Source organism: Gavia stellata, chromosome 5, assembly GCF_030936135.1.
Source record: "Gavia stellata isolate bGavSte3 chromosome 5, bGavSte3.hap2, whole genome shotgun sequence".
In the NCBI taxonomy this organism is placed as follows: Eukaryota; Metazoa; Chordata; class Aves; order Gaviiformes; family Gaviidae; genus Gavia; species Gavia stellata.
Genome location: NC_082598.1, coordinates 46,697,649 through 46,722,698, shown reverse-complemented (window position 1 = coordinate 46,722,698; position 25,050 = coordinate 46,697,649). Strand labels below are relative to the sequence as shown.

The following is a 25,050-nucleotide window of genomic DNA, read 5'->3' as shown; positions in this document are numbered from 1 at the left end:
TGTTTCACAGGAATAAAGCTACAATATTGAGAAGATATTTATCTTTTGAAAATTTGAGCCTGCCTATTTTCTTAAAAGTTGCACTGGATTAATTAAGTTTTTTTTAAAATCAAGACTAAACTTGTGTAAGCATGTCATCTAGCTCATCCAGAGAAGTGTAAACCTTATTTGAGTTGATTTAATTCCTGTCTCTTTTTCTGAGATTGCATTGTCACATATAAGTAGGCAAGCTACATTTAAAGCAATCAACAGGTACAAGAAGCAGTCAATGTGCAGTGACACACAGTTTGGTGTGGGGTAAATTGCTTTTGCCTTGACTGGTAGGTGTCCAGTTTATAGGTTCTTCATTTTTTTCCACCTGGGTATCTAAGTTTGGGCTGTGAAATTCACTCCCAGAGTTGAATGCTCCAGGCACTGCAACACTCCTCTTTATAAAATCTCAGTGTGGTTTTGGTCTTACTGTAAGTTATTAGGCTGTATCAGTATGCCCCAACACTGTGGAAAAGGGCAATTTTATTTCTTCATCTGTAAACATTTTAAAAGGAATTGCTTCTTGTCTGGAGGATACCGGTTTTCCTTGTTGTACTAAAAGATATCTTTGTGAAAAGCCTGAAGTCATTTCTTACAGCAAGAGAAAGTATATTTGAACAACTGTCAGAAAGAAATATGTCCACAGGTTATGACCACCAACAGCAAAGCCGAAATCAAAGGGTGACAGAGTACGTCTCTTTAGAGTGCTTATGCATTTAACTGATAGCATTTCTCTGCATAATAACCCATGAAGACATGGCCGAGACAAGGGGAAAGTCGTATAGATAACGTCCTTTTCATAAGCTCCAACCTAAATCAGAGATGTATCTTTAATTGAGTAAAGCTGATATTTTCTTGGCTATGTAACTAAACAGATTATTCAAATCTGTAGTTTGTCAGGATTAAAATACTCTTTCTCATTCTCTTTCCCATCAGAAATGGTAATTGACAACTTTTGGCAAGGCACAGTGTATTTATTAATCAGTTGTCAGATAATTCCCGTTTACAATTACTTATTTCGCTTATCCCACATAGAGGAAGATTTGCTGATGCTTTGTTTTCTCAGATCTCACTTTTACAGAACTGCAGCCAACATAATCTATTTTAGAACTGGCTTGGGAAAAAGTAATTTCTCATCTGAGATGTACTCCCCCCAAATGATAGATTTGGGATTTCAAGACCAGTACTATTACCAGTCATTTCTTAAAGTGTTTGGAGAACCTCGTCTCAACAGAGGTAAACAGGTCATAAACCTACCATATAAACTCTAAACGATCACAAAGTGATTTACAGTTCTGGCGTTGAGTGCTTCACCGAACAGTTGTACTAAATATAGTTATTTGCACAATACATTCTTCTGGGATGTGACAAAACAGTTTGTATAAAATAAAGGCTGTCCCAGGCTTGGGCACAAAACTTGGCCCAAAGTAAACATTTCTGAAGGTCAGAAAACTTTGAATAACTTGTTTTGTTATGTTCAGATATGCCTGTGTATTTCTAGTAGAAGGCAGGAAAATCAATGCCATGAGAAAAGCCTAGTATTTCAAATGAACTGACCAGAAACTCCAGACAACTGGAATGCTTCCAGTGCAAAATAATCCATCTTCTCCCTTCTCCGTGCTTTTTTTCCCCCTTGTCTTTTATGGTCACCCAAAAATACACAGCTGCCTCTCAACTTCCTTGAAAACGCTGGTGAACTTCCCCTTTGTAGTGAACTGCTCCCTTGTTCCCATTAGTGTAGGAGGCACTGCTTATGCTTTTTCTCTGCAGATGTGAACTGCAGCGATGGTTGCCTCTTGTACATGCTTTGTCACATAGCAAAGCACTTTAAAAATACTAAAAGGTGGAATAAAATCTCATCTATCCACTCTTTAGTGTCAGAAGCAGGGAAATGCAGAAAAATGATACTTTATATGTTCATTGGCTTACAGGAGGATTAGAATTTATGACTTCTAACTATATATTCAGAATCTGCAGATAAGTGGTTAGTTGTCCAAAACTTTCTATCAATATAATTATGAATTAGAAAGTCCAAAAATATTTTGAGGCTGTATTACTGACTGTAAAATATTTATTTGGCATGATTACAGTCCAAGAATTATCTCATTTTTAATACATCTTTACAAATTTCTGTTTAAAAATCTGCAATGAAAGTATTCCTTTCTTTTTAAATCTCACCTCCTTTGCATACATTGTATTCCACTAATTTCTTCAGGTCCCAGTTGCTGGGTCCAGTCTTGCAAATGAAAGTCAATGGATGTGCTCCAGTTAAATATTCAGAAACAGTGACAGGGGAAACCTCATTACAGCTCTAACTACAGGGCAGTAGGTTTATAAGACACTCACCACTTGCCAAAGGATCTGTTCTCATCACTTCATCAGTTATGGATTCCATGTTGCAGTTTTATGAGGTGGTCCTAAAACTGAACTTCTGCTGAGCATTTAAAACAGGCAGGAGCAATATTTCTGCAGGTTTGCCAACACCTTTCATTTTGTCCAAATGCATTAGGCTGCTTCTGTATATCAGCTTAATGATCTAAGCTGGCAAAACTGTTAATGAATCAGAGCATATCAGGTGCTCTTGAGGAAGTTAGTAAAATGTGCTTAAATGCCTTCTCTGGGTGGGAAGCTGTCATTCTTGCAGAGCATAAATTAATTCACATTAATTTGCTAGTGAAGAAGGCACTTTCCAAGTCTGTCTTTTCTGTTAAGGAGCAATTCCTGAAGGCAGAGATTTTGGTTTGCTTTGAATCTTTTATCTTTTCAATTTATGCATAAAAAATGAATAACTAGATAAAAGATAGTTTGCCTGAAGTTACTTAATCTTTCATAATATCTATTAATCAGCGTGTATAGTACATCTTTTCAGCTTGGGCAGCAAAGAGGCAGGCAGCAGTCATCTGTTGACACTCCGTAGGCAGGCTTCAGGAGATGCTCTCAGGGTAATTCCCCTGCCTAGCTGAGAAAACAACTGAGTTGTAACGTGACATGAAAAAGGAGATGCCATTTCAGAATGGGAAAAATGGCAAAAAAGTAAATACATTTTATTTCTCCCTGCCTATTTTGAAGCCAATAGTTATAGTAGTAATGCTTACTTGAATATGAAGATTTATAAAGAAACGTCTATGAGGAATGATATTTAAGAATAACTAAACTATTACCGTGTGAAAGGGGAGGGGGTGAAGACCATTGCTAGCATATCATAAAAGTGAAACTAAGACTGTAATGACTAGCAAAGCAGAATCATCCTCAGAGTTCTCATAAATGTTGTTTGGCAGTAGGTATCATTACAAAGTAATGCTTTCAATTATCACTGATGCTTTGACTCACCGGCTAGTGAGTGCCATCCTAAGGATCATCTGGAAATGCCCATTTGTGGGAAGGAACTGAAAGATCTGCTCTTCAATTTTCACTTTCATGGCCATAAACCACTCTGTCCCAGTACATCTATGCATAGTGACCAAACTGGTGATACGGAATAACGCTTTGTTTAAGAAGATGTATATTAAGCTTAACTTAAACATCCTGACTTGAATATGTTACTCCATGTCACCCATTCTCTTGAAAAGCAATGTCCATTTGGCCTTCATCTAGATTTTCAGGAAAGAAATAATAGGCTGTGATAGTGTGAGACAGCCCTCTGAAAGAAGTAGTCAGAGTTGCAGGAATCATTTGAGCTTTCCTGGACAAAGTGACAAATCCACACATTTAAGGAGGTAGGAAAATATGGATGCCTCTCATTTTTAGACTCCTACGTAAACAAAAAGTTCTGAAGTGAAAGATTATACTTTTTCAGTGCAACTCTCACAGAAAATGTTGTTGTTGAAGGTATAATAAGCTGTTCCTACTCTACAGCTCATAATCTCCATACATACCTGTGATTAGGCAGCTGTATAAAGATAAGGTCATCTAACGGTCCATGAAATGTTCTGGAAAAATCATGTTACTGAGACAAAAAAATTGATGCAACTAAATTTCTATTCTAATGTGTCTTCTATTTGTGTTTTTTTATTAGAGGACAACAATGGATGGTCTCTGCAATTTGATAAACATTATACAAAGGACAAATACAATAAACTGAAATCTCTGTATGCATTTCAGACAAAGACACCTGAGTGCTGTAAGTAATTACAGATATTATTTGTGTGATTATTACTGATGATTCCTAGAAAGAAATACATAGTAAATATGCTTATCAGAGTAATATAGTGCAGTTTCATTTATAGTAAAACAGAATTAATGTTTCAGATGAACAAATGCATTTAAGCTAATTTCAGCTCCATTAAGAGTGATTCATTTTCTGTAAGAGAAGTGTCAAACATGTGCCAACTAGGAGGGCAATATGAACATTTATCTGAATGTATTAATACAGCTGGAAAGACTGTGAAACTGTTTCAGAATGAAATTAAGGCAACATTCCTTCAAATTCACTTCTTGGTACATTAAATCATTCTTGCAAATCCCCTCCACTTCTGCAGGCATTCATCACTTCACACAGATTTTCTGACTCTGCTGTCTACTGTGAGCACTAACTTGAAGTGCAGAGGCAGGTGGAAAGGGAGCAAAGACTTCTTGACACATTTTTACCCTGTTTTCACCTGCACAGAATTGTGCTCATTCTAGTAAATACGGGAGGACTGAATAATCTAAAAAAGAGCCACAAAAAAATCTGAAAAACCACTACCATGCCAGATTCCTGTATACCAAGCCTAAAGCTCAAGAGCTTTCACAAGCTCTTTCACAGAGGTCAGGAGGTAACATAATTTTTTGTGTCCCTTTATATTTCTTGTCAGGGTCTTTCCAGGTCTAAATCAATTACGTAAAAACATGTGCCTCAATTTCTGTTTAACACAGCCCAGTATGTTTGTCTTTGTGCTCACTGTTCTTTTACACCGTATTTCTTTTCTCCCCATCCCATCACACCACCCATCCCACCTTTTGCCACAACCACGTTCTTGTTTTCACGCAGTGGCTGGTGCTCTGCCAGCAGTGTGTACCTGCCAAGGGCTGGAGATCTTCTGCGATACTGCCAAATTGCGTGCTGTCCCGTCAGTCTCTTCAAACATAACCATAATGTAAGTAGAGCAGAAAAGTGGTCTCTTGCTCTGTTCAGGCTTGACTATCAATCCTACAATCTTTTTGCAACTACAGCCTTATAATTGTGACCTGTTGGCTCAGATGGTGCTTGTGAAAGCACAGTGTCTCTCTGTTGACAAGTCCTTTAATGCTTTAAGTACAGATTTTCCCTGGGTGAAAGGAGAGAAAAGGAGTTAAAAAACCTCTCTGTGAAGTGATCATTTCATGTTTGTAACAGTGACTTGAGCTAGCAACAGTTTTGGGAAATCTAAAGAAATCTTCAAAAGAAACGTTGCCTTTTAAGACAATGTTAAGAACCTTTTTATTATTCTATGATCCTGCCAATATTCCTAGTCTATATTCCTGCCAATAAAATCAATAACCTTGAACTCAGTGGAACTACCTGCTTGAGCAAATCTTTTTAGTTCTCATTCGATGTCTCTGAATGTGCTGTTATTTCAAAGTATTTGCTCTGGGCTGGGTCATCATACAGCTACGTATGTGTAAGCCCAACTTTGTGAAGAGATCAGGGAATGGTTGATATTGCTCTTAGTTTGCACATCACTGTTTGAGAGGCCGTTTTCTGTGTAGTGAGCAGAGGGCAGCATCACGTGTAAGGACACACCTGAGGATCTTCCCTGGAGAGCAGGGGTACAGACCTTTCTGTTCAGTTCCAGTTTGTGCCCACGTGTGGCTGAAGTTCTCCTTGTTGGGTCCATGTTCGAATTCCGCAATACTTTGTAACGAAGATTGATGTGGAATGTCAAATGTATACGTAAACTGGCTGTTGGCTCAGGGTCAACAAAGACTTCAAAAATAATGGGCCAGTTCTAGCTTTAGGAAAAGCAGTAAGTCAGTTCAGTTGGCTTTCAGGATGAACTCTCTTCTAATCCAACCATGCCCCGAACGATTTTTGTTCTCGTCAGGACACTTGAGTTGGTGCCCCGTGGAGATGGGGACATAGGGACACATGCACTGGGAAATAAGCTGTATATGCATTTGAGGTTTGAAATAAATATGTGGTTTAGTTTATACTCAAATCTTTTTAACTCTGAGATTTAACTATTATTTTGTCAGTTGCTCTGGGGACATGGAAGAATATTTTTTGGTGATGAAGTATTTGGCTTACTGCTTAAATAGATACAAATATTTGGACAAACAGAGGTAGCATATTCAGATGGCTGCATGTTGCTTTTATTATTTAGCAGTGTGAAAGCTGCTCTTAGTGAATAACAAAAGTGGCAGCACTGTAGGAGGCTGGGAGAATAGTTTTACTGTGTGCATTCATTCCTACAGGTCTCTTCAGAGGAATCTGCTAAGGAAACTTTCTGCTGACATTTTCAAGAAATACCAAGACCTTAAAAACCTGTAAGGGAGTGCTTCAACTTAAAATATCTATTTAGTGCCTTAAATATTCATCCTCTCCCTCTCACATACACACACACAGAGCTTAACACCTAAATGACAACCCTCAGTTTCTACTCAAAATTCTGTTTTGTCTTTCCCTCAGTACCTTGTCTAATTGTGTAACCTGTTTGGCTCAAACAGCTTGATTTGACATCTCTCTTTTTGCAAAACTATAATTTCACCGTATTTAACTTTTTTATATTGACTATTTTATACCAGAAAAATGCTAAACTCTCATTGTGACTGAAGGAAGTTACATTTATAATGAACAGTAATATGCCAAAAGAAATTAAAGTAACTTAATCCATTTATTCTGTAAAACAAAAGTTTGGAAACTTAAACTTCCCATTGTCATGGGAAGCTCACTCACATGGCACTTGGTTTTACTCCTAACTATGTCTGGTACCAATTTAATAATACTCCAACTAGTCAAATTGTTATAGCAACACAACACTGCCTTATGTTTTATGATGTCTAATATACACGTCGTTCAAAAACCAGAGCCTTTAACAAGTTTGCTTTATGTAGAATTAGTGAAATTAAGAATTAAATGGAAAAGTCTAGAGCAGGGCTCCTACGTCGCCAATTCAAGGCACTTGACATGCCTGGAAAACTTATGGGAGTGTAACCTTTTGGAAACTGTGCTGTACTGCAGCACCATCTTGTGTTCACAAAGTTAAGTGCCATTATGACCCTGAAGTCTTGAAAGATTCGTTTTCATTAAAAGAAATACATCCATATCTATCTGTACAAACCATTTGTTTCTGATATTAATTTCACAAATTTCTGATCGATAACTGTAAATTTTCAGAAAGCTCTTGAGCAGTTTAACACAAACCCATTTTGTAAAAGCCAGTGTCAGATTTCTTACTGCTTTTTAACAGGAATGCATCTGGACGCTTTATTGACTGTAATTTAATTAAAAGGATTTCTATTTAAATATTTCTCAGATAATAGCACTATAATACTTTAAAAAAATTTGAAAGGATTTAATATTTGCAGTTGATAATATTTTTTAACCTCTTATTTCATCAAAGAAAACCAAAAAAGAAAAAAATAATATTCTTTATTTTAGAGAAAATTAGCAAGATTAATTTTACATTTTTATTATACTACCTTAAAAATCCAACATTTTGAAAATTCTCTGATACTATAAAAAGAAAATTCAAAAACACCTGTTAATTTGACATTTGCCATACAACGTTTTGTTGCTTGTAGCAGGGTTCTGGCTAAACATAAAGATCAGGTCACACAGGTGAGAACTGCAAGGTTACAACCTAAAACAGGAGGTCACATACAACCACTTTGTTGTTGATCTCAGGCAAACCAAGCATCCCTTTGAATATGAATTTTGTAACTCTGCTGGGGGGTGGCATTTCTTTTAAAACACCTTTGCAGCTAAAGCTGTGAAATGGTTATTGTTAAATTTAAGGTGTAGGAGTAGCAAGTTTGACAGCTTCTTTTCAAGTATTAGTTGATAGATTTTAGTTGGTTATTTATGCTTGCTTTGACTTTGCGTGCTTAGAGAATTAATTGTTGTATCTTCTTAGGTATCTTCAGAATAATAAAATCAGAGCTGTATCTGAACGTGCTTTCAAAGGTTTATACAACTTGACAAAACTGTAAGTATTGCTTTTCAAATATATAAGTAAAGAGCAGCGGGAAGAGCTCTGAGACTCGCTATGGATGTCTCACTCTTATTTGATTCAATGTTAGGAAGCTGCAAAATGGTCCAAATCTTTAACTCAACGATTGGATTGAGAAAGCAGACAGATTAAGAGCTGTCTGTGCAAGTTTACCTAACAGGACAATACTTTGGAAATACAAGTGGGCTCCATACTTCACTCCGAGTCCCCAAATCTGCAGAATGGAAGGAGGAGACAGTATGGTAGTTACCTGCAGAAAGTCAGAGAGAATGAAAAAGGAGTAAAACAAAAGCGAGTGCGTGTGATGGATGAAAACACCCTAACATGGTGTTTTGGTTTACAGAAGCAAACCAAAGTAACCAGTATCGGTAATGAAAAGAACACTTCTTTCTTTATTTTGCAGCAGCTTTTTGAAAGGTTCTTCTAACTTTTAAGGAAAACACTCAGTGAAAGAGATGACATAAATCGCATTGCTTGGTTCCGGTTTTTGTTTCTGCAATGTTTTTAAAAGGAAAATTTTAAAATGTTGTACCTCTTTTTTTTCCACCACACGAATGTGGCTGATTGTCTCTTATTACAGCTGCTGTTATTACCTGCCCAGACCATTTATAGTAGCTCTCCCCCTTCATTTCTCAGCCTTTCTTTTTCCACAATTCTGGTGTCTACATTTACGACTAACATCCTCAGCAAAGACTGAACGGGATCCTGGGAACATTTATGGAACTAATCAGTCCACAGAAGGAGCTGGGAAGAGCCTAAAATATGATACAGTGAAAATATTTAGCCTGTTGTGTTTTCTTGTAGATGAGACAAAATGTTCACTGTAATTGTTCTGAAAGTCCTCACTGTAGAGAGTCCTGCCCTGCTCTGGCCTTTCTATTACAGGCAGAAGGCTGCATATTTCCTCCTGTCACAAAAAATTGGCTTTCTTGGGGAGAGAGAGGCTGGAATCACATATAAGGGGCTTTTTTGCTTATGTAGTGGGTTATTTTTCAAAGAAAATCATGAGAAAATACCCTAATCAAAAATGATAATTATGAAAAAAATTAACAGTGTACTGATAAATTATCAAGGAAAAATCTTAAAACTCATTTTCTTGCATCTGATGCTAATTAATCATTCCGTTCATTTACCTTTGGTTGCTCTTGTTTCAGATACCTGAGTAACAACAAGATAACCAGTTTGAAGCCTGGTGTCTTCGAAGACCTACACAGACTTGAATGGCTGTATGTTGTTTTCTTATTTGTTTATTTTCTTGAGGACTGATTAGAACAAGACAAAGAAATATTTGGATCGCTTTCATTTTTATGCATAGCAGTACTTTATACTAGATAATAACTAAGGAACTGCTGTTACACTGTGCGAGGTAAAAATCCAGTTGACTTTGGTATGAGAAGAAATTAGGTCCTGGGCCTTAATGGCTCCAATGACTGATGACTTTTGCAATACTAAATAATGTTTATTAGTAATTGCTTGTTAAAAATTAATACGTTAAATAACTCAGATACTATAAAACAGTAGAAATATTTTTTTGGGGCAGGTCTTTCCCTGTAAATAGTGCTTGAAATGTCCCAGGCAATATGACTGTCATAATCTGAAATATTGCTTTATAACTGCTTTTCAGACAGATGAAAATAAAATACTATTTTGACTCAGTAAAGTTATTAAAAATAAGCAAATAATAACATGCCTAACATTCTTCTGTGTGTTTGGAACTGTTGGATTGCTGTGGAACACTGTTACATGGTGCTACTTTGTTTTCACAGAGAATCCACTCCAAGTGTCTTGATCAAAGAATTTTAAAAACTCACAAGTAAACACTTTTTTTCTAGGTTGAAAGTAATTACTTTCTCTAAGTTTTGGGGCTTTTTTTAATTAAATTCTTCTGAAAGGAAATTAATTTGATGAATACCCTCACCTGCTAAAGAGTAGTGCGTTAATTTAAGTAGTTTGAGTGGACATTTGAAGAAATCCATTTCCAAGTATGTTACTTTTTATCATCTGTTCAACTTAAGACTGCAGACAATTATAAAACTGATACATGCTTTCCTGTAATTTATAGGATAATTGAAAATAATAGGATAAATCGGATCTCTCCGTTAACATTTTACGGACTCAAATCACTTATTCTCCTGTAAGTATGGAATAAGAACCAAAAGCGTTATTTAAAAGAACAGAACAGAAAGGGCAGAGATATACATATAAACCTTTATGTAATGACTGTGGTTGCTTACCACCAAGTGCTGGCAGTACGCCTGTGGCTTTTTCTTACCCCCAGGCGCGACATGCTGGAGTAGGAGGATTTTGGCAGCAGCAGACATGCGGTGTCTGGAAAAGTATAGGGAGATGCGTGGGAAAAATGGGGAAAAGACGACATCACTGGGAGAGCAAGGACATGGCAGCTGCAGGAATGGGTGCCAGTAGTCCTCCAGAGCTGTGGTGCAGGAGGCGGGGGTCCCAAAGCTCCTGCCCCCAGCAGCAGCCTGGCCTCCCTCCTTGAGACCCTGTCTGTAACCTGCCACTGCCCTCTCCAATCCCAAACACGAGGGACCCCCTTCCCCTGCAGCCAGGAGCGAAACCTCCCTCCATCTTCCCCTTCCTCCATCACCAATAGAGGTTACATGTTAGGACAGAATAGTCAAAATATTTGTATTGACTTGCTATGTTTTATTTAAAAAGCAGTGAATATCTTTCCTTTACCTGGTAATTAACAAGTTAAGGATAAAATACTGCTCCGCAGAATGCCATAGGGAAAATATGTAGAAGTTTAAGAAAATAATACTACCTCCAAGACTATGAGAAATGAATCAAGCTTTGACTGCCTTTTTTTCGAAATTACAAACATAAGAGACATGATGTTTTTCTATAATTTTTGGCAAATATAGCCAGCTATATTATTTTTCTTTTTTTCAGAGAGATGATGAATAATTCTCTTGCTCGTTTGCCTGATAAACCTCTGTGCCAATATATGCCAAGACTAAACTGGCTGTAAGTCTACCTTTCACTAGAAAAATATTATTTTGTTGGCTTTGTGTGGTGCTTCCACGCCACTTTTTCTAATGGGCCACTGGATGTTACAGAGTGCCCGCTGGGTCACTGCAGGGTTGATGACCTGAAGTCATCAACTAGGTGCGCAGAAAAATTAGATGTCTGGTTTCCACTCTCTTTCGTGCAGTCATGAAGTTCTGGTAGTATTTTTCTTTAATTACCTTAGAATAACTGCCTCAGTTTATTTTCAGTGATTGATATTTTGTTTTTATATCCTAGAGACCTTGAAGGCAACCATATCCATCATGTAAGAAATGTCACTTTCATCTCCTGCAACACTCTAACTGTACTGTAAGTAATAGGATGTGCTAGCCAGCCAGAGTGAGATATGCTTGTGCTGAACAGTCAACTGATTCATTACAGCTAATATAAAAGTGCCCTGAGTATCATGGTTATTTAGATCTCAAGGAGATTAAATTAAAATGCTTGGTTTTAAATGAGTGCCATATAGAATAACCCCTGTTTACATTTCTAGCGAAGTTCAGCGTTGAAATATGCAACTATATGAAGCGATTTTGACTGAGATCAAGTTTTAGAAATTTTCTAGGAGGCAAAAGTCTCATAATAAAAAGCAGCAAACATACAAACCACATAGCTTATTTCTTCATTTTGAAGAGTTTGATTGGCTGGTTGGTTGGCTGGCTCAGCAATTTTAGAATTTTCTGCAAAGTTTCTTCAGTGATGTTGTAATCATCTTCAGAAAATCCCCTTCTGCTAGATGCTCCACGGTACCTGCCACTTTCAATTTTTAACTCTTCTGCAGTACCCGTATTCTTGGCTTTCTCTTTGCTTTTAAAATCCAGGTTGTTCATTTAAGGTGCAAGCTCAGTGGCAGATAAAACACGGGTGAAGGAAAAGTTGCACGGCCATGTGCTGGTGCCCAAGACACAGTTAGGTCACAAGGCTTCCAGCCCACTTCATCTTCCTCCTGCCTTCAGTCAATTTATACCGGCCTCCTATGGGGGAGGAGTATAGGCATGTGTGTATAGGCAACAGAAGTTATTTATCAAATGGTTAAATAGTAAGCTTCTAGATCCAATTAGCTTGTTAACTGAATTGGGCAAATATTTGATGCAGATGCAGAGAAGAGAGACTTTTTGAAGTTTATTAAAAGTTTTCTCCAAAACCAAATAGATGTCAAGAAGCAGCAATATGTTTGCTTTATTCTTTCAGGGTGATGAGACGAAATAAAATCAGCTCTTTAAATGAAAACAGCTTTTCTTCTCTCCAGATGTTAGACGAATTGTGAGTTGATTTCTTCTCTTACTTGTACAACAAGTCACAAAGTTGTATAATTTATATTGCAAATACCATTTATCATAAATTCTATTTCATATAACATGCTCTGGAGACAGCACCCATCCTCAGGTTTTTTTCTATATATTCAACAGGGAAGAAATAGTGGATAAAATACATACTCCGTATCAATAATATCAGGTTTTTTGCTCACAAGATCATTATATTCCCTGAATAGAATAATATTAATTAATCTTAGTCACCACAGTCTAGGTGCGTGTGACCTTTACTCCTCTGTTTATGTTTAGTGAAAATAAGGAGCAAAGTAGAGAGAAGAACTATGGGAAAGATGTGCTGGCTAGCCCATGTGAAAGAATTCCCGTCGTGAAACAATATGTTTAATTTATTCCCAAGCTCCTACAACCCAAGTTAAGAGTATTTCACTTTCTTTTTGATGTTATTAAAAGAATAGTAAATTATGTATCTAATGGCATATCTGAACTAACTAGGCAAAGAGAGATCTGATGGATCTAGCTTCCCACCTTGTTTTAATAGCATTCTTTTATAGTCCAAGTTTCTGACAACCTATTTAATAAATAATATCCTATTTGACAAATAGAATAAAACTGTGTCTCTTGAAATTGCAAAACTGTTCAGTAAAATTACTGAGCCTGGTAAGAACTTACTGTATCCTACCTGTGGCTGTTTCTGCAGAGATTTGGCTGACAACAAGATTGAATCACTTCCTCCATATATATTTAAGGATCTAAAGGACCTTTCACAACTGTAAGGATTCTTGATTATTACTGTATATAACTGTATATTACTTATTTGATAAGATGCTTTCAGTCATGAATGCTGGGAAGGAAAAGAGCACCTTTGTTTGTATGCATAATTTCAGGTCTCCCTAAAAAATACTTATCCCAAAAGTAATTCTATATAACATTCTGCCTGAAATAGTTTTGTAAAAGATGTGTATTTTCATGTCCCAAAAGACAGCAAGTTAAAATTCTACCTTTTTCTAGATCTTGTTAGTATATACAAAATGAGCTATGCTAGCTATATCATGAGAAATTAATAATTTGATGGGAATGTTTAATTTGATATCAGGATTTGGCTCTAAAAATAGATCGTAAACATGTAAGAGCATCATACAGATGCCTTGTTTTCAACTGCTTTTTTCCTGTGAAAGAGTTCCAAAAAAGCATAAGGTATTATAAGACCAGAAAGACATGCTCTCTTTTTCCCATGACGTGTATATAGGCAAATTATCAAATGCTGCTGCTGGGAAGTTGTAACTGCCAATGGTACAAGTCCTTCCTACAGGACTGGAAAAGCAAATGGATTGTGTGGTTTGACTTTATCTTTGGAACAAGCTTTAAGGAAGATGTACAAAGTTACTATGCCTATGGTACCTATGTTGTATTCACAGGAACCTTTCTTACAACCCAATCAAGAAAATGCAAATAGACCAGTTTGATTTTCTAATTAAACTCAGATCCCTGTAAGTATCAAGTTTTTATATTTCAGCTATGTTTTTTTTGTGATTATGCATATCTCCTTCAGAAGGACATGATCCAGAATATGTTTTATAAGAAATTGTCCTTGAAATAGTTTATAGTTATGTTCATGATCCTCAACAATTTGAGCCTGGAAAATAATTGCTAGCAATACTCAAATTTTCCTTAACGTGAAAATATCAGTTTCATCATGGAAATTTTTCCAACAAAAAGAGATCCTAAATTCAGCTTACAGAAGGAGATTGTCTTTTCTGCTATTACAGAACAAGGTTAATGCAACCCTTGTTTGACCTTGCACAATTTGTACACAGGGCTTAAGGGTCATGCAAGGTCTGGTTGGGCCTATTAATGCCATGGGCAGGTACCATTAGGATATGTAAAGACAGGAGTTATAAAAGAATTTGGTATATGTACAAGTTTGGGGACATACTTCCGTTCTTACAGAATCTGCTAACACCATGAAAAGAACAATATAAGCCAAGAACAATTCAGTTGCCATGTCAGAGGGAGGTGGGACTTTTACAAATCTTTTTGAAGGGTTTAAGGGGAGTTTTTGTGGGTGCACTAACACAGCAGCTCTAACTTGAATCCTGTGAGCAGAGCTCTTCCTAAAACTGTGCGATAGTGCAGTGACAGTCTTTCAAATCTGAAACTATCCTGCAGTAGATTTAAGTACATCTCCACGGGCCACTGCATGTCTGCAATAACCAGCTTGGTAGAGAACAGCATTGGTTCTTGTCGGTCATCATTTCAAAGTTGCTGTGGAGATGCAAAAAGAGACGTTTTCTTGGATAGGAGCATAGTAGGAGTTTATGATTTGACCCCTGAGCAGTAGCCAGCAGTGCAGATGCTTCTGTTGATCAATCCCCCTTCTTCAGTGATTTGGAATCCAGTGGCCAAATTCAACTAAATTTGGTAAATGGCTAATGACCTGAAAATACTAAATCTGTACAAGTTTCATGAAAATAAGCAGCCGAGCGCAGAAAAGAATAATTAATTACCTCCCTAACAGTCAGGCTACAACATATATTTTATCTATTATTTAACACCAAAGAACTCATTCAATTGACTGACCACAACCTTCCCTATTTTTAAGTTGAGAAAGCTGTTAAATCTTGAGATAGATCTACAGGAAACTGTATGTTTCAGCACTCGATTTGTAGACCACCAGTTGCCTCTATCCTAGTTTAAGATAGTAAGAATAGCTGGGGAAGCACACCCCAGGATTCACTGCAGTGCTTAAATAAAACTAAGAAGTTTCCATATTTGGGGGTTTATTCTTGCCTCCTAGTAAAACAGTTCACCAGCCTGAAGCAACTAACCAGTAAGACCGGTACCTTTCTCCACTTTTGCCTAAGTGTGCTCAGAACTCACGTGAATATTGCGCTCAAAGCATTGAACAGTGAATTCAAATAAGGCTCCCCACAAGAAGAACCAAATTGCAATTTGCAGTTTAGAAGACATGTTGCACATCTAACCAGTGGATGGGATGGACTAGAAGAATGCAGAAACTGAAGTTCTAAAAGAACAACTTACACAGTTACACTTCACTGATCTAGCACTGCAGGGGAAATAATAGTGCCGTTTTCAATATATTTAAAAATAAAAAAAAGAAATCCCATCTATGTGCCACAAGAAAGCCAACATTTTCCCTTACATGTTGCATTCTGTGTCCCAGCTTCCTGCTGCTCTTGACACAATGAAGACTGAATTCCTGCAGTGGTTTGTTTGTCTACTAAAGCACTCCCTAGGACAAAAAACAGAAGAGACATGTAAAATATTACTGTTGGAACAAGTTATTATTTTCCCAGAGATGATGAAAGAACATCACTAGAACGATACTTTGGAAGGGCAACATAATAATCAGAGATTGCACTGCTGAGAGCACTAAAAGCTGCCTTCGTGATTTTGGAAGAACAGCAAGTTTATTAGAATTAACTGCAATTCATTTTATTCCACTTCAGCTTTTACGTAGACTTTCTGTTCAAGTTTCAAAGGGATGACAGATTAGATGCAATTAAAGTTCATCTGTAGCTACATATAATCATAGAAACACAATTAAATGCTCATAAAGTTTGTTCTTTCACTACTGAGTTTCCATTGCCTTTTATTGAGAGTATATATTTTACAGCGGCTTGGAGGGCATTGAAATTGCAAACATCCAGAGAAGAATGTTCAGACCCCTGAGAAACCTTTCCCACATGTAAGTAGATTATTTCAGTTTGCTTTCTTTGGTCTGAATTTAACAATTTACAGAATATTTTGTAATTAAAACCAAAATGTATGAAAAACAGCATGTGACCAGTTGTCAAATTTGACAAGTTTTAATTAATTTTTCTTCTTTCAGAATATGTTTTCTGAGTAGTTACTAGAGAGTTTTGATATTCTGGTAACCAAACTAGAATGACCTCTTACCTGTTTTTCTTTCTCACAACCAGATATTTTAAGAAATTCCAGTACTGTGGATACGCCCCTCATGTGCGCAGCTGTAAGCCCAATACCGATGGGATTTCATCCCTTGAGAATCTTTTAGCTAGCATCATACAGAGAGTGTTTGTCTGGGTTGTATCTGCCATCACCTGCTTTGGAAATATTTTTGTTATCTGCATGAGGCCTTACATCAGATCAGAGAATAAGCTCCACGCCATCTCAATAATGTCTCTCTGCTGTGAGTACTCCACGTGTACAGGAATATTGGTTTAGTCTGCTCATAGTGTGTATGATATTTGTTATTATCATATAGTGACATATTTCCCGCACTGGATTAACTGAACTTTCATGCTGTTGCGAATGACAATACAAAAAGTTGTACCTTATGCACCAGAAGGTCTCTCTGGCAGCTGATAAATTCCAAAGGTTTCATGTTTGATTTTAATGCTGCAGGTATGGTGTGAAATTGCCACTTTTTTCAGCAAGAAGAAATACAATTCCAAATTTTTCAAAGGCCCATACACCTAATTTTTACTATGCATCTTTGAGTAAATAGCAATTTGTGTGTGTAAACATTGTGTTCAAGACAGTTATTCTGTTTTTTTGCATGAGCAAAAAGTTACTTATGCAAATACAGAAAATCAAGCCCTCCTAGATCCCCAATATTAAGAATTAGGGTTTTTTTCCTTTAGTCCTAAAAGCAAGAGAGGTTTGTGGATGAACCATTTGGCAGTACAGTCACCATAATCTGAAGCACCCTGTCTCAATACAGGAGAGTCTACAAGTATTTCACAAATGCAGTTAGTTCCATTTTGAAAGGTAATTGTCAACAGTGTATAAAACGATTGCAATGTTTCTAAATACGGCACATCAGCGATTTTGAAACTTTGTTGTTTAACCATGGGAACAGTCTAAACACCACACAAAACTTCCAGCCGAAATACCTGAGAAACCTTCAGCTCCATGTTGACAGCTCCTCTTCACTTACTAGTCTTAGAAGACTATGCATATCAGTTTTGAACTACCATAAGGTGGACAAACCAAAACTAGACTTTGAATCCGGCAGAGATGCCCTACTCAAAGCAAATTATCTTAAGCCAAATGTCAATATCAAAAGGAATAAGCCCTGATAAAAAATGTGTTGCAAGAATAATTTTATAAATGAAGCCATATCTTTTTCTACTTGCAAAGCAATTTTATCTGAGCTTCAAAAAATCAGGTTGGAAACAAGTATGAAACATAGACTCTCAGTCCAAATGAAAATTAAAAAAAAAAGGAGGAATAGAACTGAATTATACTGCCTTAATTGTAATTCATAATAGCATTCCAACCATAATATTGATTTTATATCTGCCTATTATCTGACTTATAAATATGTACTCTCATATATATATATGTGTATGTCTGCTTTCCAATATACATATATACAGAATGAGAAATTCAGATGTGTAAATAATGATGTTAAGCACTGTGCCCACAGGTGCTGACTGTCTGATGGGAATATATTTATTTGTGATTGGAGCTTTTGATCTTAAATATCGCGGAGAATACAACAAGCACGCTCAGTTGTGGATGGACAGTATTCATTGTCAATTTTTGGGATCGCTGGCTATTCTGTCTACAGAGGTGTCAGTCTTGCTGTTGACTTACCTGACTTTGGAAAAATACATCTGCATAGTTTATCCTTTTAGGTGTTTGAAGCCCAGAAAATGCAGGACAATTTCCATTTTGGTTCTTATCTGGATAATTGGGTTTGCTGTTGCTTTTATCCCTCTGAGCAATAAGGAATTTTTCAGGAACTACTATGGCACCAATGGCGTCTGTTTTCCTCTTCACTCAGAACAATCAGAAAGTTCAGCAAGTGAGATTTACTCTGTTGTCATTTTTTTAGGTAAGTTGCATTTCTTCTTTCTATATTATTAGAGCTGCAAATGAACTTAATTTTCAAACAAATAAGATAGCTTTCCTGTGATGTTCACATCTCATGTTTATATGCTCCAGTAAGCACTTAAAAGAATTTTTCCAGCCTGAGTATTTCCCTACGTTAGATAGATACTTACATGCCTTAAAATGCATGAAGGGCTGAGAAAGTAGAAAGAAATTAATGACCGTTGAGTTCCTGAATGAACAGACTTCGTCAGGGAAGTAGGGCAATGGTAAGACCAGAAGAGAACTACGTAGTTTGGATCAGATAGCAGGCATTTATCAGCTGACGATGAATGAAATAAATACCTGAGCAGAGGTGAAAATTCAGTTTTCAGGTGAAGACAGACTCAGATCTTGTGGCTGTTTAATTCTATGGAACTAGCAGTTTTGATGAAACTTTTTTTTTTACTACCTAGCCTGCAAATAGGTGGTATGGAATTGCCATTATACTGTTAAATTATAACTAATTTTAACTTCTTAAACAGGTGTAAATTTGGCAGCTTTTATCATCATTGTGTTTTCCTATGGGAGTATGTTCTACAGTGTTCACCAAACAGCTATTACAGCTACTGAGATTCGGAATCATATTAAAAAAGAGATGATCCTTGCTAAACGTTTTTTCTTCATTGTATTTACTGATGCACTATGTTGGATACCCATTTTTATTTTGAAACTCCTTTCTTTACTTCAAGTAGAAATACCAGGTATGTCCTTTCTTTTGTGAGGCTGTTTCAGCTGTATCTGTATGCAGAGTGTTGTTTTTACTTCAGAAGAAAAAGAATTGAATTTATTGAACTATATTACTGTAATGAACTTTGTTATATATCTATATATATGTACACACAAGATAATGAACTATATAGTTTTACTACTGCATTGAACTATATTGCTATAATCACCAAAGACTAGTCACCTTTGAGTCAGCCAAAAAAAACCCAAAATTCAAATCGTTCAAGTCTGTCTCCATAGTGAATATCGATAAAATGTATTTGAAAACTAAAGCTGAATTGCATTGGCTTTTCTCATCTTATGGCTTTTGCTGGTTCTGTTGCCTAAGTATGGCTCAGGACAGTACAGTGTTTCCCATCTTGATTTAAGAATATAATTCTCATCCTGAAATAACTTCTTTTTACAAACTGGTTCTTATAGTTCAAAACATTAAGTTATATAAAGCTGTGCTTACCTTCTTTATGCTATGAATATATTCCCATGTAAAAATAGTGTAACATAAAAGATTAAAAACTGCACCTTATTTTTTTTTTCCTTCTCTTTGCCATACCAGTACATGCCAGAAAAAATGGCCTCTTTATGTAGGACTTCTAAACCCTGCCAGAAAGAACAGGTGAACATGAATGGTACCATCGGCAATAGCAAATTCAGACTCAACGTACAGATATATGTCACAATACTACATTGGCGAGAAAACATTTTAGCTCAGATAATTTTGCATCGTGCAGATCAGGAATGTTGGGAGTTACCTTTTCAAAGTTTTGACTTGCATTTCAAATGTCTGAAAGTTACGTTGATTATGTCAAATATTTTCAGTTATTTTAAATCTTCTGAAATACTTCATGAAGCTATCAAACCACCTAAGAAATCTTAAAGAAAATATTGTGAAAAGTAGAAGCAGGTGTATTCTGAGTCAAGAAACCTTGAAGAAATCTTGCTCAATGGCAGGGTGATCTTGGGTTCAGCAAATGAATGTTCTGCATTAGATAAACCAAATTAAACAGTAATTACTCATTTCATAAAATTAAAGACATCACAGATAGTTGTCTAAGTTAACAGAAGTCTTAAACCCTGCTGGATAGCATTTCTTTTTCTTTGGGGATACACTATGATAGCTTTTGAACTAAGCATCTTGCTTGTTTCCAAAATTGTAGACAATGTTATGGGCACCGATAGGAACGTATTGATATTGCAACAGAGTTGTAAAGCCAGAGAAGGGGGGGAAAGGGAGAGTGAATTAAGCTTTTTATACCATTTGGAACAGTTCTATAACTGTTTTATAAATCAAACAATGCAACAGAGTGCATCCACTAACATCTTTCAGCACTTTAATCCTGTCCCTTCTCTGCCTGCCCCTCAGGTAACAAGCTGACTTACCTCCCAAACAGTAAGGATGAGAAGGGGGTGCTGGAAAAATGCACACAGACCCTGATATAGGCAGGAGAGCAGGAAACCTTCAGAAAGAAAGAAGGTGTGAACATGGAAACTCTTACCAACAGGGCAAGCAGGAAACAAGGAGGAGGTATACAGAGCCCGTTGTGGGGAAGTCCTGGTGCAGAGGAGAAAACAGGCCTCTGAGGGGACGGGAGGATATTGCTTCACAGGAGGACAGGACATCAGGGACATCATTAGGATTGGGTGTCACTAGTCATGGGAAGAGGATGGGGAACAGAGATCACAGGAAGAGATAGGGAGCAAAGCACAGACAAAAAGTTTTGGGGCAAGAAAATGGGGCTCAGCCAGAAGTGTGCCAGGGAAAATAGGGAGCTATGGTATAGAAAAATAAGAGGGCTAAATGGAATTACTGGGAGAGTAAAAAATGCCAGGTTTTGCAGGGAGTCCTGCAAGCAAAGGGAGGTAAGAGTGCAGTGCAAGCGTAACAGTGAGAAGAAAAGTACCTGTTGTGACACGAACTCAGCCTGGGAGCGCATGACCACCCCTCTCGTCTGGAAGCTATGCTGCATAGGCATCAAGTGCTTGCATTAATTAACAGGTACAAACGCTGGAATGCATATTACAGCTTCCTTTCTTTTTCCCTCCCTTAGGTACCATAACTTCTTGGGTGGTGATTTTTATACTGCCAATAAATAGTGCTTTGAATCCTCTTCTCTACACTTTGACTACACGACCTTTCAAAGAAATGATTCATCAGGTTTGGTATAATTACAGACAAAGAAGATCCAAAAGAGGTAAAGGCAGTCAGAAAACATACGGTCCATCATTCATTTGGGTAGAGATGTGGCCAATGCATGAAATCACACCAAAGCTAACGAAGCCTGTGCTTTGTACAGACTCTGACGCTTCAGTGACTACACAGTCAACAAGGCTAAATTCATACACGTAAATACATTTTGAATCTTCACAGTGACATCTGCACTGTTAGCTTCACATCTGTGGGCTTACTGCTTTACAGCAATGAGGAAAAATGAGGAAGCTATGCCACCTGGGCTCACATGAACCAAAGCAGGAAGAAGAGAGAGCAGTGTGTCTGTCTGCAGGTAGAAATGACACAACAACAATTTCACCATCCCAGAAACAGGACCTGACATTTTGACAACTCATCCTGGATGAGAATGAGAAGTCAGTTGTTTGGTTTTTTCCTCCCAGAAGCCAGGAGTGTGTAAAAAAGAATGAATTGTCATTTAAAACATCTCACCCTGAAAGCAGAATGTTTCAACATCATCTATCCTGGGGAAAAAAAAAAGGTTATTTTCATTATTTTTTTTTTTAATTCCTCATTTCAATAGCTGAATTTTTTTTAAAGAGTTGGTTGGTTTCCTCATTGAGAATTTTTTTTCTCATCAAAATTTCTGACTGGCTCTATTTAGGCTTCATCAGCTCTTAAAAACTTCAGGGAGCAATAACCCTAAGAAAAATATATAAATTTCATAATTAGACCACTTTATTATATTTGTCAAAGTCAAACAAGGAAAAATTTTATTCCTTTTAAAAATTTACCAACTATTTCACTCATGTAAAGACAATCTGAAATTGTAATGATTGTTCCAATTCAGGCAGAACCAGAACTGTGGGAAAGAGGAGAAAAAAAAAAGTTGTTTTTCCCCAAGTGAGTGTCCCGCAGCCATAGCTCCTGGAAGTTTCCCCCTTCAGAAGGGCATCCTTCCCTGGAAAGACTGGACTGAGTATCCCAACATCTTGATGCTGCTCTTTTCCTCACAGTTTCTTAATGGGCTGCCATAAGTAGCTCCCCACAGCTTGCAGACTTCAACAAATTTCAGTCTTAAGATGTCTATCTCTGTACGTGGAATAATGGGAGATGGACAAATAGAAGACTATTGGTCTTAATAGGTGTCATGACATCTACATTTTAATTATCTTGTGCATCTGATTGGATGCATTATGGTTAAAATAATTTAAGGAGCACAGCCATTCAGCACTTTCTGGAGCATTATTTTACTTCCCAGCATTACAAGGGTAAAAAAAAAATAAATTATTCTATCTGAGCCAATGCTCTAGAGGCAGTTCCTTCACATATACTTACTGATGAGAATCTTTTCCATTATGAATTACTAGGACTTCCCTAGTTCTTTCAGTACCGTGCTCACAGTCCGATGGCCTAGCAGCCCACAAAGGTAAAAGAAATGTTTCTTTTGCATTGATGATTTGAAGCTTTTTAAAATGAAGTTAAAAGATACTTCCGATGTTTGCACTTAACTTCTTAACTGCATAAGAAGTAGAAAAAAGTGTTACTCACACTTCAACTGTTTACAGAACTTTGGATTATCTTGAAATCGAAGATTGTTAAGCATCTTGTTTCCACTACTGTATGTTTTATTGAAATAAAATATAATCTGCTGAATAAAATGACTTCTATTCCAAATTGCTTAGCAACATTTTGGGTTGCACGATTAAAAACAGCTAAGTGAAATCCTACCACATGGATTGCCTTTAACTGGGGCAATTAGAACTCAACGGGTACTCTGAGGGGCCAAGCCTTCTCAATGACCGTAACTGCTTTTGATGAGATATGCAAGGATGTCTGTCCTTACCATTACTTCTGTTTTTCGCTGAAGTTGATTATGGATATATTCAATGTCATCTTTGTTTCTATGATTAACACAAGAATATTCATTATTTCAGTATTTTTTCTAACATCTTTATTGTTTTGATAAGAAAACTACAGTTTGTCTTTTAAAAAAAGCCCTTCTACCAGTAAAAATAAGGCTGGCTACTAAATCATGGTACAACCATGTCCTCCTGCAGCCTCCCATTGCATTTCAGCATTACTTTTTTCACATGGCTCTTGTAAAGGTACAGGAGTTTCAGTACTGCTATTTATTACAGATTAGTGATCTTTCAGACCAAAAGGTTCTGTTAACAGTAAGCTCTAGACTAACTAACTAGTAACTACTTAAGGCAAAGATATAAAATAGGACCAAATACTGAAAAAGCTCTAGCATGCCTCCTGAGAGATGGGAGAATACATTTCATAGATTCTCTTCTACCTGATGGAAGCTTTTACTAATAGTTCAAAATAATCCATCCTATAAGTAAACAATGCTGTTAAACTCTACAATGCAGAGATATATGGTCCATCATAAGGCACTTTATTACAAAAATGATAGTGTAAAGTTGTTTGCAGTAATCAAACATCTTGCAAAAAATCTGCAGCTTTGTAGAAATATACCGCAGTACTGCTAAAAGTAGTAAGGTTTGGGATATGAGGCTTATCTAAAGCTCATAAATAAGCCACGACTTGCCATATTATCCCATCCTCAACACAAAGAAAAAGTGTGCATAGAGAAAAACTGAAGTTAGTTCAGCAAGTTCTCTGGAGCTGGCAGGATTTCCACTGGTGACAGCTCTTAAAAAGGAGGCCTGACACTACCTCCTCGCCGGACACCACTTCCTCACCAGTAATGAGTTCTGGACGTACCACACATACCAACTTTGCATCCACCACAGTAGCAAAGAAAAAAAAAAGGGGGAGAGTATTTCATGTACGAGATCACTTGAGCTGCAACAGAAGAGTCTAAAAGTCACAACTGATCCCCTAAACAAAGTTATTTTGCTCGGTGACTTATATACAACGTCCATACGAGTCAAGTATTTTTGAAAGAACTCCGGGCTCGCGGGGAGCTGCTGAGGGAAAACAAAAATCCACGTGAACTTCCTAAAAAAAGGTCGTTTAAAAAACACCCCTGCCTTCCAGTCCGACAGAAGCGGGCAGCTCAGCGTGACCGGCCGAGCCGCCGCGGGGGCAGGGTCAGCCGCTGGGCTTCAGGGACTCGTACCCCTCCCGCAGCAGGTCCCGCCATGTTCTGAGGAACCGGGCGTTCTCCGAGCACTTGGTGGCGAGCTCCTCCACCTGGGCCGACACGGCCGACGTCGCCTCCAGGATCTTCGCCAGCGAGAAGGCGGCCTGGAGGAACGGCAGAGAGGTTGGGGGTCGCCGACACCCGCCCGGCCCCCCCAGGCGCCCTCCGTGAGGGGACTCCCGCCCGCCCGCCCGCCGCGTCGGCACTCACGTCGCCGATCTGCATCTCCACCTCCTCCAGCAGCTCCCGCGTGTCGCCGCCCCACAGCTCCGGCGGCCGCGACCCCTCGCTCCCGCCGCGGGTGCTCCGGGGCCCGGCGCCGGTCGAGCCCTCGGGCACCGCCGCGGGCGACAGCGGCCCCACCTCGGCCATGTCCCGCTCCCCTCACCGACACCGCCCACCGCCCGGCCCCGCCCATCCCAGCCCCGCCCCCGCCCGAGCCCCGCCCCCGGCATCCCGGCATGCCCTGCAGAGGAGCGGGTGCGTCACCGCCCTCCAGTGTGGAGCGCGGACTGGGGCTGCGGGCGGGGCGCTGCACGGCGGGAGCGGTAGTCGTCCCTGCCGCAGTGCCCCGCGGCACCAGCCGGGGCGCCGTCCCGCCCCGCAGGGGAGTCAGCCCACCGCCCCGCTTCCTCCGAGCGTCTCCCGTTTAAATATTAGATGAGCGAATCGGCTGGTACCGGCTCGAGCCGTTGCCCCGCCGGGGAAGCCAGGACGGGTCTT

General features: G+C 38.3%; 2 protein-coding genes across 2 annotated transcripts in view; one reads left to right on the top strand and one right to left on the bottom strand.

Annotated features, from left to right (window-relative positions):
• RXFP1 (relaxin family peptide receptor 1) overlaps positions 1-21,392 on the top strand; it is a 30,764-nt gene extending 9,372 nt beyond the window's left edge. Inside the window, exons 3-18 of the mRNA XM_009819709.2 lie at positions 4,046-4,150; positions 5,000-5,105; positions 6,403-6,474; positions 8,064-8,135; positions 9,314-9,385; positions 10,222-10,293; positions 11,073-11,147; positions 11,427-11,498; positions 12,381-12,452; positions 13,158-13,229; positions 13,876-13,947; positions 16,095-16,166; positions 16,402-16,631; positions 17,874-18,284; positions 18,805-19,023; positions 21,094-21,392. Coding sequence (XP_009818011.2) covers positions 4,046-4,150; positions 5,000-5,105; positions 6,403-6,474; positions 8,064-8,135; positions 9,314-9,385; positions 10,222-10,293; positions 11,073-11,147; positions 11,427-11,498; positions 12,381-12,452; positions 13,158-13,229; positions 13,876-13,947; positions 16,095-16,166; positions 16,402-16,631; positions 17,874-18,284; positions 18,805-19,023; positions 21,094-21,392 — 2,093 coding nt within the window. The remainder of the gene's footprint in view (positions 1-4,045; positions 4,151-4,999; positions 5,106-6,402; positions 6,475-8,063; positions 8,136-9,313; positions 9,386-10,221; positions 10,294-11,072; positions 11,148-11,426; positions 11,499-12,380; positions 12,453-13,157; positions 13,230-13,875; positions 13,948-16,094; positions 16,167-16,401; positions 16,632-17,873; positions 18,285-18,804; positions 19,024-21,093) is intronic.
• Positions 21,393-23,595: 2,203 nt separating this feature from the next.
• On the bottom strand, positions 23,596-24,699 carry C5H4orf46 (chromosome 5 C4orf46 homolog). The gene is made up of 2 exons (XM_059818064.1): positions 24,538-24,699; positions 23,596-24,431 (listed from the first exon to the last, which is right to left on the bottom strand). Exons 1-2 carry the CDS (start codon positions 24,697-24,699, stop codon positions 24,276-24,278), a joined length of 318 nt encoding a protein of 105 aa, XP_059674047.1. The 3' UTR covers positions 23,596-24,275.
• Positions 24,700-25,050: the final 351 nt, after the last annotated feature.